Source organism: Centroberyx gerrardi, chromosome 1, assembly GCF_048128805.1.
Source record: "Centroberyx gerrardi isolate f3 chromosome 1, fCenGer3.hap1.cur.20231027, whole genome shotgun sequence".
In the NCBI taxonomy this organism is placed as follows: domain Eukaryota; kingdom Metazoa; phylum Chordata; class Actinopteri; order Beryciformes; family Berycidae; genus Centroberyx; species Centroberyx gerrardi.
Window position 1 is genome coordinate 31564225 of NC_135997.1, and position 14645 is coordinate 31578869.

The window sequence follows — 14645 nt, forward strand, 5'->3', positions numbered from 1 at the left end:
GCATGTCTATAGTTGGTCAGTAAATATAATTTGTCAGTTTTTCCCTTTCCTATCCTGGACACAAGGGCTCTGGGGAGGCAAGGCAAGGTGGAAAGGTGCTTGTTAGAAGAGCTCAGGACTAATTAATTCAAGTTCAGGTCACGGCCTGTTTGTGCAGAAAGTATGCAAGCCAGGGGGCTTATAAGGGGGATATTACCTTTATAAAGGGGCAGTAAGTAAGATGTTTACTGCCACATAGCACAAAATAACCATAATGTATTTGTGGGGAGTTGATAGGGTTGTTGATCAATAACAATGGCTCAATGATTACTTGGCCAGAGGATTGCTGGCCTGAGATTTCTGGCTTTCAAAACTCACTTTCCAACCCACCGACTGGCATTTTCAACTGCTCAACAATGGAGGACATTGCTGCGAGCAAGAGACCGGCATCACAAGACATTTCAGCCACAAAGGCTAAAAAGCCTTGTTCTCAAGCCAAAAAGCAAATGAAAAAGCAGTTTTATTATTCCAGAATTTAGTGTGGATATATTAGCTCTTAAGACGCTTCTGTTGGATCTCTGCTCTAATTAGCTGCTCAAATTAGCTCGCTTGGAAATTGTGACTTTGTTTGTGTCAATTACAGGCCACCCAAGCTGATGTTAAATTGCAATTGCTACTGGCTGTTAGAGGTCGATAATGGCATTATAGATTACTTAATGCCACTTTAATGATAGGAGTTTGTTATCATTGCATATTCCACTGAAATACATGCATGTATGCATATTTCCAGAGGTGTGAGGCAGGGGATGCCTGGGGCCGCTACAGTAGAGTGTCCATGTATTCCTAAATGTCACTTTGACGGGGATGGACTCCAGTTGATGCGGGTAATGAACATGTGACCTTCTGATCACAGGTAATGGTCCCCACCCTGGGATAGAGACCATAAAACCAATGCGTATTCAATTATATATCTGTCGGGGGTTGGTAGGGTTGTTGATCAATATCAATGACTCAATGATTACTTGGCCAGGTGCTGAGAATTCCAGCTTTCAAATCTCACTTTCCGGCCCATACTCTCTTTTGGAACAAAAACTCCACTTCACAACACTCCCAATCCCCCCCAAGCTGGGATAGAAACCATAAAACAAATGTGTTTTCCGAGTTTTAAATATAGGTTACCTGAAATTAAGTGAAAATGCTGCACCATCTAACACGTCCTCTGCCTTGATTCAGACAGACTACTCCGTTTCACACAACGCCAAGTACAACACTACAGTTCCAAACACTGTATTTATTGGCCCATGCAAAGAAGAACCCCCATTAACACACCTGTGCATGCACGCATGCTAGCACATAAGCGAGAAATACGGTACGGTATCTCCGATTCTCCCAGTGACCCGGCCTCGACCCCAATCCTCATTAACCAATAGTATTTATGGAGAAAGAGCGGGGAGCGGCAGCTGGAGCGAACGCGTTCTGAAACACACTCGGACGCGGACTCTCAGGAGTCGCCGTGACATTTGCAAGGCATTCAATCATGTGTTTTATGGTCTCCATCCCAGCTGAGGTAAGTTTAGAGGGATAGCTCTGTCAGACTCACACAGAGAATTCCTCTATGAGAGTAAATGGTGGCTCTCTGTGAATGTTGGAACAGCGCAATCCCTGTTTTTTTTTTTCAAATGCACACAGTGAATACGAGTGTGCAGACGGTGGAAGAGCGTTCCCTCCTGCAGCTTGGCCATATTCTTTATGTGAACTCATCAACACTCAATGAACAACTGCTGAACTTCCCCATGCATAATTTTCAGATGTCCTTCCCACATGTTGGAACTATGCTACACCCTCATTGGCTGCTTGTGTATGTACAAGTACAGTACGTTAGCATGAAGTAAAGACTCAAGATAAGCCTCGCTGATTTATCAAAGTGATTTTTTTTTCTTCAATTACCCGCTTCAAACGTTCATGCTCAAAGTGAGAACAGGATCTGTTGATAGCTTGATAAAGTAGAGACCCTGCAGAGGGCCAGGGAGTGTATACATTGCTCACAGCCCCACGGGTAATCACTTTCCAGGCGTATACATATGAACATTACGTTCATGTGAATGTTTAATATGGCTGTAATCTGGCATGTCACATCTACAGTTCCCCTTTACCACGCGTTCACATGATAAAGTACAATCCAACAGCTCTGTCTACTCGGGCTGGACCGATATATTGGTTTGCAGATATTGGCCTTTTATTAGAAATCAGATATTGGTCCCTTTTCCTATAAGGTCTGAACTCATATAGACACAGATTTTGAAACCTGACATATTTGACAATCAAGAAACACCCAGTGAAACATCCATTGGTAGAAAAATAAGTCTCCCACATACTACCAGACAAATCAGAACAACAGCAGAATTACTGGCAGCTTTCATAAGACATTGAGACCAGCAATACCTGGCAGCCTTTTGAGTGGTAATCCAGCAAGAAAAATAGCTGCAGGGTTATGTGCTTTTTAGCAGTTTATGTTTAAATTCAGGTTGACATTTAAGCCTAAGTCACTCACACACACACCGCATCGACTGTGAAAGGGTCTTGCAGAAGGAAAGAATTGATTGGCCCGACTGTCCACACACAAGAGTAAATATTGGAGGTGGATTGTGTTTGTGTGTGTGTGTGTGTGTGTGTGTGTTCTTACTCGGGCAGGCCATCATGCGGCAGGTTCGTACGAGGGGAGGGGAGGGCAGGCCTGAGCAGAGCCCCCTGGCCAGCATCACCAGGTGGCCCATGGCCGTTAACCGGCGACACACCGGCTCCCTGCGCTGGATCCCCAAACCACAAGACACCGAGCACTGCAGAGAATAGAATAGAAGAGAAAACCATTTAATTTGGCAACAATGTGTCTTGTAGATAAACAGACAACACATACGAATACAATCACATAAACATATACTGTATATAATTACATACATATACATACACAACCATACATATATACATATAGATTAGGTTAGATGAAATGAATCCTCATGGGGAAGTCGGGTCATTGCAGCAGCAATAATGGGATAAAGCAAAGAAAATTTAAATCTACATAAGAATATAAGTATAGAGGAATAGAGGGGGTGGGAGGGTTAAACATCAAGCAACTGACACTGGAATGTGGAAAAATATGTGTATGAAAAGTATGGAAATATATGAACTCAAGCATTTATGCGGGGTACGTTCGGATGTAAAGTATTATTAAGTATACATCTTTCATCTTTACATCATTTTTTTTATTTTAATATTTTTTTTTATTATTATTATTTGTACATTTTCTGTTCTGTCATCAAAATCTGTAATAAAATTTAAATTGCAAAAAAAAACAACAAGAAATTGTTATAAAAAAAGTGGGAAACAAGAAAGAAAGCAACAACATGTTTACGCACTCTATGAATGCTAAAAAATAGAACAATAGAAGCGTAATAGAAAAGAATGCGGCAGCCGCTGCAACAGGCATCCACTAGCTCATGCCATGTTGAAATGTTCATACACAAACAGGAGGCATGTTGGTCCACATGTGATAGTCATCACACTTACAACCAGAATCAGCTGAACAGAGAACAAATGCCAACAGTGTGGACCTAGTAGAATCGTATTGTGAAGTGTGTATAAAGACCTGGGCCTTATTTTCTCTCTCTAGTTGGCTTTCCGTCCAAGTGCTTTTATGCAAATGATCATGATTCGAATTAGAAACGCTAAGTGGAAACGGATAATTTCAATAAAATTTCCTCAGTATTGCAACATGTTTTTACGCTCGCTTGAGCAGCAAAGGGAAATTATGCGATAAATATTGATGGAAACAGATTTGACGAATAAACGATCACGTTGGCATGACTGGCTCAGGTATATTGCACAACTGTTCAAAAGTGGCTTTGGATGTTCTGACATGGCGGTAAAATACCCACCCCCCCATAAACACACACACACACACACACACACACACACACACACACACACACACCGATCTTTCTCCTTCATCTCTCCCCTCTCTTGGTGCTCACCTTGCCCCACTCTCCTCCTGCCATGAAGGGCAGACAGTCGGTGTTGCTGCAGCCTCTATGGGCGGCGGGTTTGGCCCCCCGGCAGGCCCCGTCCCCCAGCCTCCCATAGGCCCCTGTGGACAGGAGCTGCTTACAGTAGACCTTACGGACCTGGACACCCCCACCACAGGACTGGGAGCACTGGAGGGAGGGAACAGGAGAGGTGGAGAGACGTAGGAAGGTGGGAGAAAGACAGAGAGAGGGAGACAATGGTCATTACAATAGCTGTGTTCAGAATGTTCACTCACTCACGATTCCCTGTGGGGTGTTTATCATATAGTGAACTATATGGGCAACGACCTTACAAAGTTTCGGACACTACATTAAACATCACTGCTTCAAAAAAATGCGCCGGATATTGGTGTGACGCACCCGGAGGCGCCCAGCATCTCATAAACCAACCAAGCAGCATGACAGCCAGTTGAAATATACTCAGGTGGTATCAATTTTAGGAAGTTTTGAACTTTAAATTACAAATATATTGTTGAAATTCTCATAATGTGCAAGTGTGGTTTTGTCAACTAAGGTGTCTCCTAATGGTAGCAAGCTGTTTTGGTTCTTCTTCTTCTTCTACACAATCGCATTGCATTGTGGTCTACAGGAGAAATGGTATCACTACAGTTTGCTGTGCATTGTGGGTATTTTATAGTGAACTATATAGTGAATCAAATTAACTGTTGAGAATTCGGACACTAGTACAAAATGGCAGACACACTAGGCTATATAGTGCACTATTTCAGTAATAGGGAACGGTTTCGAGCTAATGTCCCTTACTGGCTTTTGAATGATTTGCATAGCAATTCTGTAACTGTGTGTAATAGAACGGTGTGGTGTGTGTGTTGCTGAGAAAGGAGAATGGTGCTCAGTTGACTTTCCCTGGTTAAATCAATTTAAACACATTCACACACACTTAAACACATAGACAGGCCATACCTGCTGCCAAGGTTCAGTCTCCCAGGCCGCAGGACAGTCCACCTGGTTGCAGGGTTGCAGGATAGCGGGTTTGAACTCCCTGCACTCGTCCTCTGAAACACTCTCGCTATCCTGCTGGTCGACAGACAGCAGACGCATGCAGTACACACTCCTGGTGTGTATGCCGACGCCACAGGACGCCGAGCAGCCAGTCCACGCTGTCACCTCCCATCTACAGAGACAGGTAATACACTAGATCACACACAAGCTATTAAGACCGCAAGCTCTGTCTGTGAAATAAAGCTTTGACACCTTTATTAAAGGTGCTACGTGTAGCAATATATCATTGTCAAATTAATTGAGATATCTTGGTATAATTACTGTAAACAAATGAGACCATGGTGGAGACAACTGTTAGTCTCCATCTCACACCAGTTCTAGGCTATTGTTAGTGCTAGTGTTTCTCAAAATTAAGACTACATTTCCCATAAATCCTGGTGCTTCCTGTCCCTCCCTTCCCCCTGTCTGAAGAGGATAAACATGGAGGAGGATAAACACAAAGAACAGCACCCTCTTCCTGTTTTGTGCCATAAAGCCATCTCCCTTTGTGCTGTTAAGCAATTCAGCAGATTTGAACAATGGCACACAATGTAAAATGCAGTTTTGATTGTTTACGATAATTATACTAATGTCTCAAAATTAATGTGGTAATAATTTACTGATGTTAAAATGCTACAGTTAGCACCTTTACATCAATTTGACATCATGAAGTAGATGGTTTAAGGAAATATTACTGAATGTAGGCTACACATGGGAAAACAAAAAGCCATGACCAAAAGCACAATACTTACCAGTGACGGTGAAATAATCTACATACTGTAGATAGTCAGATCCATACATTCATGCGTAGATACAGTACACTTCTACACAAATTTGGGTGCAGAGGAACAGTTTTCCTTGGTACAAAATGAATTTATTTTGGAAATAAAATCTATTTTAAAAGTCTGACTGGGGTTTTGTGGGACTCTGTGGGCTGCTGATGGCACCGGCCTGCATACATCCACCACATGGACCGCATAGGGAGCCCTGCTTTCTTTATTGCCCTCATAAAGTTCATAAAGTCAGACAAAATACAAGGCTGAGACGAATCCCTACTGAGAAGAATGATGTACAGCAGTCACTTGCTGAGGGAGAGAGAGAGAGAGAGGGAGAAGAGAGAGAGAGAGAGAGAGAGAGAGGGAAAGAGAGAGGGGGAGGGAGAGAGAGAGAGAGAGAGAGAGAGAGAGGGAAAGAGAGACGAGGAGGGAGAGAGAGAGAGAGGGAAAGAGAGAGGGGAGGGAGAGAGAGAGAGAGAGAGAGAGAGAGTATAAAAGGGACTAAGGGAGTTTATATACATCAGTGTGTTCTCACTATTGGATCCCCCAAGCTCTGAGGCAGCAAACTACACCCTATAGACTATGTGCTGCACTGTGCTGTGCTGTGTGTGTGTGTGTGTGTGTGTGTGTGTGTGTGAACTCATCTATGTGTGTAGGACCTGCACTCTGCAGCTGCTTCCTGTATATGTCCATTAGTGGAGGAGAGAGTGGTAAATCAGTGTGTGTGGATCATATACGCCCCCAGTCTGCGTGACTACTGGATGGACAAACATCCATCTGCTACACTGCAGCCTGTAGATGCAGTCACTTATTGTACACACACACACACAGAGGGAGAGAGAGAGAGAGAGAGGGAGAGAGAGGGAGAGAGAGAGAGAGAGAGAGAATACACCTGAGTTTTGAGTGTATAAAACATTACGACCACCTTCCGCCTGTTGCAGTCTCTCACAAAATTTAAGGTATTAATCTGCAACATTTTCAAATAAATAAATGTCCGTTTTGCTCCGATCTCTGGGAAGTGCAGTGCAGAAACACCACAGCAATGAGTGCTGAGCAACAAAGATGGAGACAAAATAAAGAAAAATATAAATAACATATATGTCAGATTACCACTTTAATACATGAAAGCAGTAGGGTTAATAGTTTTCACCTGGATGAACCCGCTCAGTCTGTTTCATGGAAAGAGAAAGTGTATTTTGGAGGTATTTTGTACACTCAATGTGTACTTAATACTAAAACTGAGTGATGTAGTGGAGGGTAAACCTGCTTAAATACTGTGCAGCAACCTTTTTATTTGCAGAGTTTACCAGCATATATCATCATAAATCGTATCAACCTGATACAATAATATGAAGACAGGGTATTTTAAGGGGAAAAAAACATAAATTAAAGCTTTTCTGAAAATAGAATGGATTTTTGTTGATATTGGTGATTAGTCATAGTTTGGAGGCCATAGCTTGCCCATGTTTTTACTGAACACTGCATCACTGCCAACACTATACTTTTAATAGTGACTTCATTATTCTCTGGACTAAAAACTCAGAGCCGACTTTAATCATAATCAGTATACCTGGATAGACAGTTTGTTCCCCTGACCAAAGGAGTGGATTTTGGTGAAACGCTGTCTTAATTCTTCTTAAGTCTCTTTGTTAAGTCTGCTGAATTCTTTCTCCACTGCTGCAACAGCTATTCTCATGAAACTAGACACAACCACGTGAGAGGATTTGAAGCTAAAAATAGGGAGAGGGCCAAATGGAAAATATAAACTTTTATACCTCGAGTTATTTTACCTCAGATCCTTCCCTTTATGTCTTGCTGTTATGTGGCTTGATAAAATGCAGCTCTTATTAAAAGGTAAATAAAATGATCCGCTCTTAATCAACATCAGTTTTTCCTCAACGCACTTAAGCACACAGCTCCAGATAGCCAACTGTCCTGCTGACTTTGGCAATGGGACAGCAAATTGGAAAAACAATCTGTGCTGTGTGTGTGTGTGTGTGTGTGTGTGTGTGTGTGTGTGTGTGTGTATGCGTGTGCGTGGGCGTGTTTGAGTGCACAATGTTCTACCATAACGGTGAAATGTTCCCTTTATGAAAGTGTAGGCTGACAAGCCATTTAGAATCAATCAGCGTTTGTTTCTTAAACACAAACCAGGGCGCTGCCGTTGTCCAACACTTAGCTCCGTGCGCTGCTCAGCGTCACAGCAGCAAACTCTGCTTTGACTTATGAGCCAAAGCCGTCCCACTGTGATCTTTTTTGCTTTTTTAGCCAGTTTTAATGATACGCAACTCTGCTGTGCTCCAATGATTGATTTTCCAGTAGACAACTCCCACCCCCCCAACCCACCCCCCCCCCCCCCCCACCCCCACCCCCACCCCCCCCCCCCCCTGCCGGGTGAAAAACACCCTCCGTAAATAAAGTTTGAATCAGAGCATTAAATCAGAGAAATTAAATCAAATGCGATTGGAGCTGTTGTGGCATCTAAAGTTTAAATACAATAGATGTAAGAAAAAATATTACAAACCAAACAAGCGATGGGGACAGAAGGCATCATTCCCGACACTGCGATACCTACCAACTAAAGCATGACTCTAACCATCTTGGACCTGGGCCCTATTTTTCCATCACTTTTTCCATCACACCAATCGATTCGGACCAATTGCTTCACTATAGAGCTACTTGTGTCCAATACAGTCCTAACGGGCCAATGGACTCTCCAAAAATCAACCCCAAAAGCACCAAAGCAGTGCATGCAGACAGGCAGCTGCAGCGGAACAGCAAAGAGTAAACAAGTGCATGACTTTAGATCATTTTCTTTTTACCAACAATCGATATTTTGAAAAAGACAGGCTTTGGTGCTTTTGGAGTTGATTTTCAGAGAGTCCATTGGCCTGTTAGGAGTGTTTTGGAGAGTTGCACCCAGCCAAGCAAGACATAAGTAGCTCTGTAAGCAACTGATAGTTTAGTCAGAATCGATCAGTATGATGGAAAATGATGGGACAATAGGGTCCAGGTCGAAAATGGCAAGAGTTGCGTTAGGCCATACATCAAAGCCATGTACAGTATGTAGCCCTTGACTTTGTGTGTGCTGGTTAATGTGGAAGCTGTGTATTATTAGCTGCATGGTAATCCTTTTTCCCAGAGCCGGAGTTGTATCCCGTCTGTGTATCCAGGACAGCCAGCGGGACGGGGCACAAAAATAAGTCATAAGTTTGCTCGCTGCCGCTAATACACCCACTGACCTGGCCGCTGGCTTCCCCTCTGACTGGTATGTTTCATTAAAGGGGCAGATCACATCAAGAGGCCTATCCAAAAATGAAGTGGAGGGTAAACCCAGCTAGACTCAGTTTATCCACCTTTTCAGGCTGACATTAATCTTAATGTTGTAAATCGATGGCATTTTCTGAAAATGTAATTGATTTTTGTTTATTTTGGTGGTTGTCTGCCTTATGATGATCACTGATTGGTCAAGTCACAGTTCCCCCACCTATCACTGGGCCTGATTTGTCATGACCTGTAAGTCTTTTCAGTCCATACAAAAGCCAGTTGTATCAGTATTGTTGTTTTTGAGATATCAGAGGAAAAAAAACATTTGTCATTCGAGCATTTGTTTGCAATTACTTAGCAATGCCAGTGCAAATCAATAATGGGACTGAAAACCATTTCCCTGAATGACCTGCACTAGCATTGCTAAAAGTGCCCAGTAAATGACTTCTGCTTCTAATATATCAAAACCAAAACTCTGGCACGAGTGTTTCTGGATGGACTGAAATGAAGGTTAAAGCCAGTTCATGAATAATCTTAAAGACCTGAATTATCCCTTTTGACTCGCGGGTATTGCTATTAATGTAGTTCTTTTTTTGCAGCCAAAAATGCATTTGTGTTGCATCACACTGACAACAGTAAGCCTCTTCCAGTGTCCAGGAGCCACAGAGTCTGCTGGTGTTTCTTTCCTAGTCTAACCATCTGACAGACTGACTGCACGTCTCATTGTGTTTATTCTGTAAGCTACTTGTTTTGGGAGGCCAAATACAGCATATAAATCATACAACAAAGGAATAGCTCCCTGCAAGGCTCCCAATCCCTCCGACTAAACTCCCGACCATCATCGCAGTGTTTATTCAAACTGATTCAAGCAGTGCTGTTTAGCTTTCCTTTAACTCCGGCGATGAACTTCATTTCCAAGTTATTCTAACATAGTAGGAAAAATGATTTACTGTTTCAAAACTTGTGGTTCGCTCTCAATGCGACGTCTCTGCTCTCTGCGCGTGTATTAAGGCAGAAATGATTTTGTGAGGGAGGCCGAGACACGGAGGGGTTCACCGGTAATATTGGAACCACCTGCTTGCTGTGTATGTTACAAATTACTGGGTCTAATTCTATGGATTGCGATGGCGATTTAGGGATTGGTTGGCTGATCCTTATCTCCCGGTCTCTGGCTCTGGCCCGCTGACATCGGCTTTGATGTTCTGGGGCCTTTTTCCCTTTTCCCTTTCAAATGTCATTAAGTTGTGGCACGAGACCAGAACATGAACTCACATTCCCGGCTCTCTGGTGCTCTGAGTGTTGGTAAATAAACAAAGTGGAACCATAAATACTGTAAAAATGCAATAAAGACGGGCAAAGGAGGGTCCCTCTTGGGAAGAGGCTGTGGCGGAGCCTTGTTTACTTAGGCATGGCACTAAAACAGGACGCTGGTACAAGGAGGGAAGCTAGGGTTTGAACGATATGGGTTTGTGAAGGCCGATACTGACATATTTGGATTGAAACTGCTGATATTGCTGATGTTTTGCAGCAATATTTATTATCTTTGACCATTTTCATGCCAAACGATTACAAATATTCAGTGTTTCTGCCAGGATTTCATTCTTGTCAGAGTGTAAAAGCCTCTGAAACAGCATTTAGAGCATCATGGGACACTAAAACTCTCAACTGAAAGCCATACTAATTAAATTCTTTTAGGTGGGAGCAGCTTCTTAAGGCAGGGTGAGGCAGGTTTTATTGGGGGAGGGGTGGCAGATATCCAATTTTTTTAATTTTTTGCGATCACACTCTAACATGGCATTACATGGCATGACATGGCAGCACAGCAATAGGGACAAAAAATCCCACCCCCCACCTCTCCCTTCCTACGCGCAGATATCCATATATTTTTATGGCCAATATCGGCCAGATATATTGGCAAACTGATATCAGTCCAACATCGTATATTGGCCCTCTACAAAACATGCTGAGTAGCTCACCATGTTTGCCCTAACTAAGGTGATGATGTTGTGCAGCCATGGAAAACCATTGAGCGTATGGTAATTTGTATTTGCACTACAAGGAGCAGGTTGCTGCCCGCATGTGTAATGAGATTAGCGAGAGAAAGTTAATGAGCTGTTCTGCTTGGCCTTCGGAGGTCACATGAAGATGCTATTTGGCACCAGAAGTGTGTATGTTCTCAATCCAGTGCTTGGCTCTCTGGCCATGCCAATACAAATGAAGAATTTAATTCCCAAAGTGCAATATCAATGATTAAAAAAAAAATTAAATCTCTTACAAAACCAGTTCGATTCCTGCAACTGAAATTTTGCAGGTTCTATTCCCACAAAAGCCAGTGAATCCATTAAACAGCCATGTGTCCTGCTCAGTCAGTTTGTTTGAGTGGATAAGAGCATCAGCCAAATGCCTAAAATGTAAATGTAAAATGAATTTTGTTTTTCATCGCAGCATTTTCCCCCCAATATGGACACACACACTGACTGACTGAAGAAGGTGTGTTTTCATGCCTCAGCCCTTTCAATAAAGGCCTTTTCATTTTTGCAAACCTATGTGAGCGCCAGGTCCTGAATTTTTACACCGCATTTTACTCATTTGAGGTCATAACTATATTCCCCCTTCATTGTTTTTGTTCTCGACATCCAAGACCACCTGCGGCTGCATTGCTGATACCTGAAGCGATCCTTTTTTTTAGCATGGATATAAAGCCATTTGGATTGGAACCCCGTGGTGAAAGCAATACACATATTATTCCGTATGTAAATTTATCAGCAGGCCTCGTTTGATACGTCGACCTCACCTTTACGAAAGCGAGACCTTAGTCAGGAGGGGTCCTCGACTGTATTGTGCTCTTTCAGAGTGAATCATCGCATTTTATATCTGGCTCTCTGGGCTTTCCCAGCCGCACGCTGCTTCAGTAACCTTGTGAATGCTCACCTCGGAGGGCACGGCTCAGGGTTACAGATGCGGATCATAAGTGGAGGTCTGCTGGACGGATCACACAGAGAGTCCTCCACCTCTTCCCCTCGCCTCCTGTTAACACACCTCACCACCGCCGTCTGCTTCCCTGGGCAGAGGGGAGAGATGACAAAGAGTTAGACGAGCGAGACTACGGACCAAAGATACGGACGTACGTTTCTCAAGGATCTCACCGGCAGCACACGTGGCGGAGCAGGCGGTGAAGCCCCTGTAGTCCCAGTGGTGGAGCTCCTCTCCCTGGGTGTGAGGGTCCCCGGGGTCCTGGAGCCCCGGAGAGACGTCCGGGACGCCGGCACAGGGCCCCCCGTTGCAGGGCCTCTCCAGCTGGGGTCGGTCCTCGCCGCACTCCTCCTCCGGAAGGTCCACCTCTGTCTGGGTGAAGGAGAGCAGCACCCGGCACTTCACCTCCCGGGTCTGTCTGCCGGGCCCACAGGTGGCGCTGCAGGGCGACCATGGCCCAGGGATGAACCTGAATACAGCAGTGGAAGACATAATTCTTCAAAATCAATGCAGTTTGTTTGGCATATGTTGACTATTCCCCTTGAAACATGCAATCAGTTTTTGCAGTTTTTGTGTCTGATGCATCTGTAATTCAGGCACCGACTATTTGGTTTTTTTGGAGCTTGGTTTCTGTCCTCATGTGGCTTTGAAAACTCTGAAAATGGTGACTGTCAGACCTCTTTTAAAGCAGACACATACTGCTAATTGGCATTCAACTTAATATGACTCGCCTTTGTGAGTGTGATTTAGTTACTTCAAAGTTGAAGTCCTTTTTCAAGTCACAGTCATGATTAAAAGATGTTACCTCTAACTACAGCAGTGTAGCCTGAGATGAGATAATGAATGAGATAATTTTAAGAATGTGCATTCACCCATACATGCAGACACACACACACACACACACACACACACTACAGTTATTGACAGCTAGTAGAAGCAATGCTCTGTCTGATTGCCTCCTTAGGTATACTGTATATATGATCACATGATTGGCAATCAAAATCTATTTTGAAAAGGCAGTGGTGAAAAAATGTAGTGGTTATCAGAAAATAATATTTATGGCAGGATATTACATAAAACACAGAAAATAAATTATGTGAATTGCTGGCAATGCACACTTTCACATCCGCTTAAACCTGTAAATCTGTCAGTAGAAGATGCCGTATCTTCATGTATTTATTAGCTGTAATATTTTCCAATATGTCTGGGTGTTGTCATTTTTCTTATCTTCACTACTCTCTACTTGTCTATATCCTATTCTCTGCAGCTGCACTGACCCAGTTTTCTGACAGGGATCGTTAAAATTTTATCTAATCTAATCTGAAATACTAAAATGGAAATACTCGAGTTAAGTGCCAGTACCCCAAAGTGTACTTGTATTTTGAGTAAAAGTACAATGGTTTCTTACTTTGAATTCCTATCTGAATACAGCAGAGAACATGGCCCTGACTCAACAATAAATTCACTTCAGTTCAAATTGTCTCCTCTCCATCCTCCCACCATCCTGGAGAGAGAACGAGCGAAATCCCACTGACTGGGACAAATTGTACACTTAACAATAAAGCCCAGATTAAATGCAGCAATATTTCTGAATAACTCCAGCTGCTTGTTGTAATGAAATCCTAATGCTGCTGACAGGCAAATGCACCCGAGGTAATGTCTGAGAGGAGGGTTGTTATGGAAACACTTGAACTGAAAAGAAGTGAGCAGGGAAATCGGCTTCCTACACGTCCTCATTTTCTCCCGGGGTCTCCTATAGGGGAGCGTAGCTGTGGTAAGTGGCAGGTAGCAGTGGCACAGCGGTTAGAGAGACTCATTACTGAAAGGTCCCAGGTTCAATCTCTGCTGTTGTGTCCATCGACAGCCACTGTGTGTCAAAATGTCCTTCAGCAAGACATTTGATTAGCCTACTTGGAAAACACTATGCAAAGACTGTGAAGCAGATGGAAACAATGGCACCAAAATTATCCTTCAACATTGTTGAATTATGAGCTGGAGGCCAAATTACCTGAGAAGGTCCAAATTAATGACTACAGCAACTGGATTGAAGGCAACATCCATAATGTTGAAGACAGGATCTGCTCACACCAGTGGTTAGCTATCAATAATGTTAGCATTCAAATACTTTATGTGTTAACATTACATTTATGTCCAAACCATCCAGGTCTAATTCGTATTAGCCGACAGTATTTAGTCTTGATCTTTAGTATTGGGAATTTTCTAACATAATGATTCTTATATTTAGTGGTGCTTCATAGCAGTCACATTTTATGTTAGCTTTGTCTGCTCTAAAGCTAGGTGACTAAGTAGCTGCCTGCTAACACTAGCTAATGTTATGGATCAACATCATGGATGTTCCTTCACTCCAGGTGCTGCAGCCTTTGACCTTAGACCTTCTCCAGCTCCAGCTGTTCATGTCTTGACAATATTGAAGAAAAGTTTCGAAAATGTCGAAAGATCAGTTGAGTCTCTACTGGCTTTTAAATTCAATTATGCAAGCAGATCACAGTGTCCGCTAAATGGCTGAATTGTAAATTGTAATTGTTAGCTATAGCTGAACTTTCCAGCTCAA

The 14645-nt window shown here is 43.0% G+C and overlaps 2 protein-coding genes across 2 annotated transcripts in view; both read right to left on the bottom strand.

Moving 5' to 3' along the window:
- The window catches only part of efl1 (elongation factor like GTPase 1), a 348687-nt gene that overhangs the window by 121721 nt on the left and 212321 nt on the right, over nt 1-14645 (bottom strand). The window lies entirely within an intron of this gene.
- The window catches only part of adamtsl3 (ADAMTS-like 3), a 157186-nt gene that overhangs the window by 28005 nt on the left and 114536 nt on the right, over nt 1-14645 (bottom strand). The window contains exons 15-19 of the mRNA XM_078284275.1: nt 12247-12542; nt 12032-12161; nt 4980-5190; nt 4008-4187; nt 2663-2816 (exon numbers count right to left, since the gene is read on the bottom strand). Of these exons, the coding sequence (XP_078140401.1) occupies nt 2663-2816; nt 4008-4187; nt 4980-5190; nt 12032-12161; nt 12247-12542 (971 nt within the window). The remainder of the gene's footprint in view (nt 1-2662; nt 2817-4007; nt 4188-4979; nt 5191-12031; nt 12162-12246; nt 12543-14645) is intronic.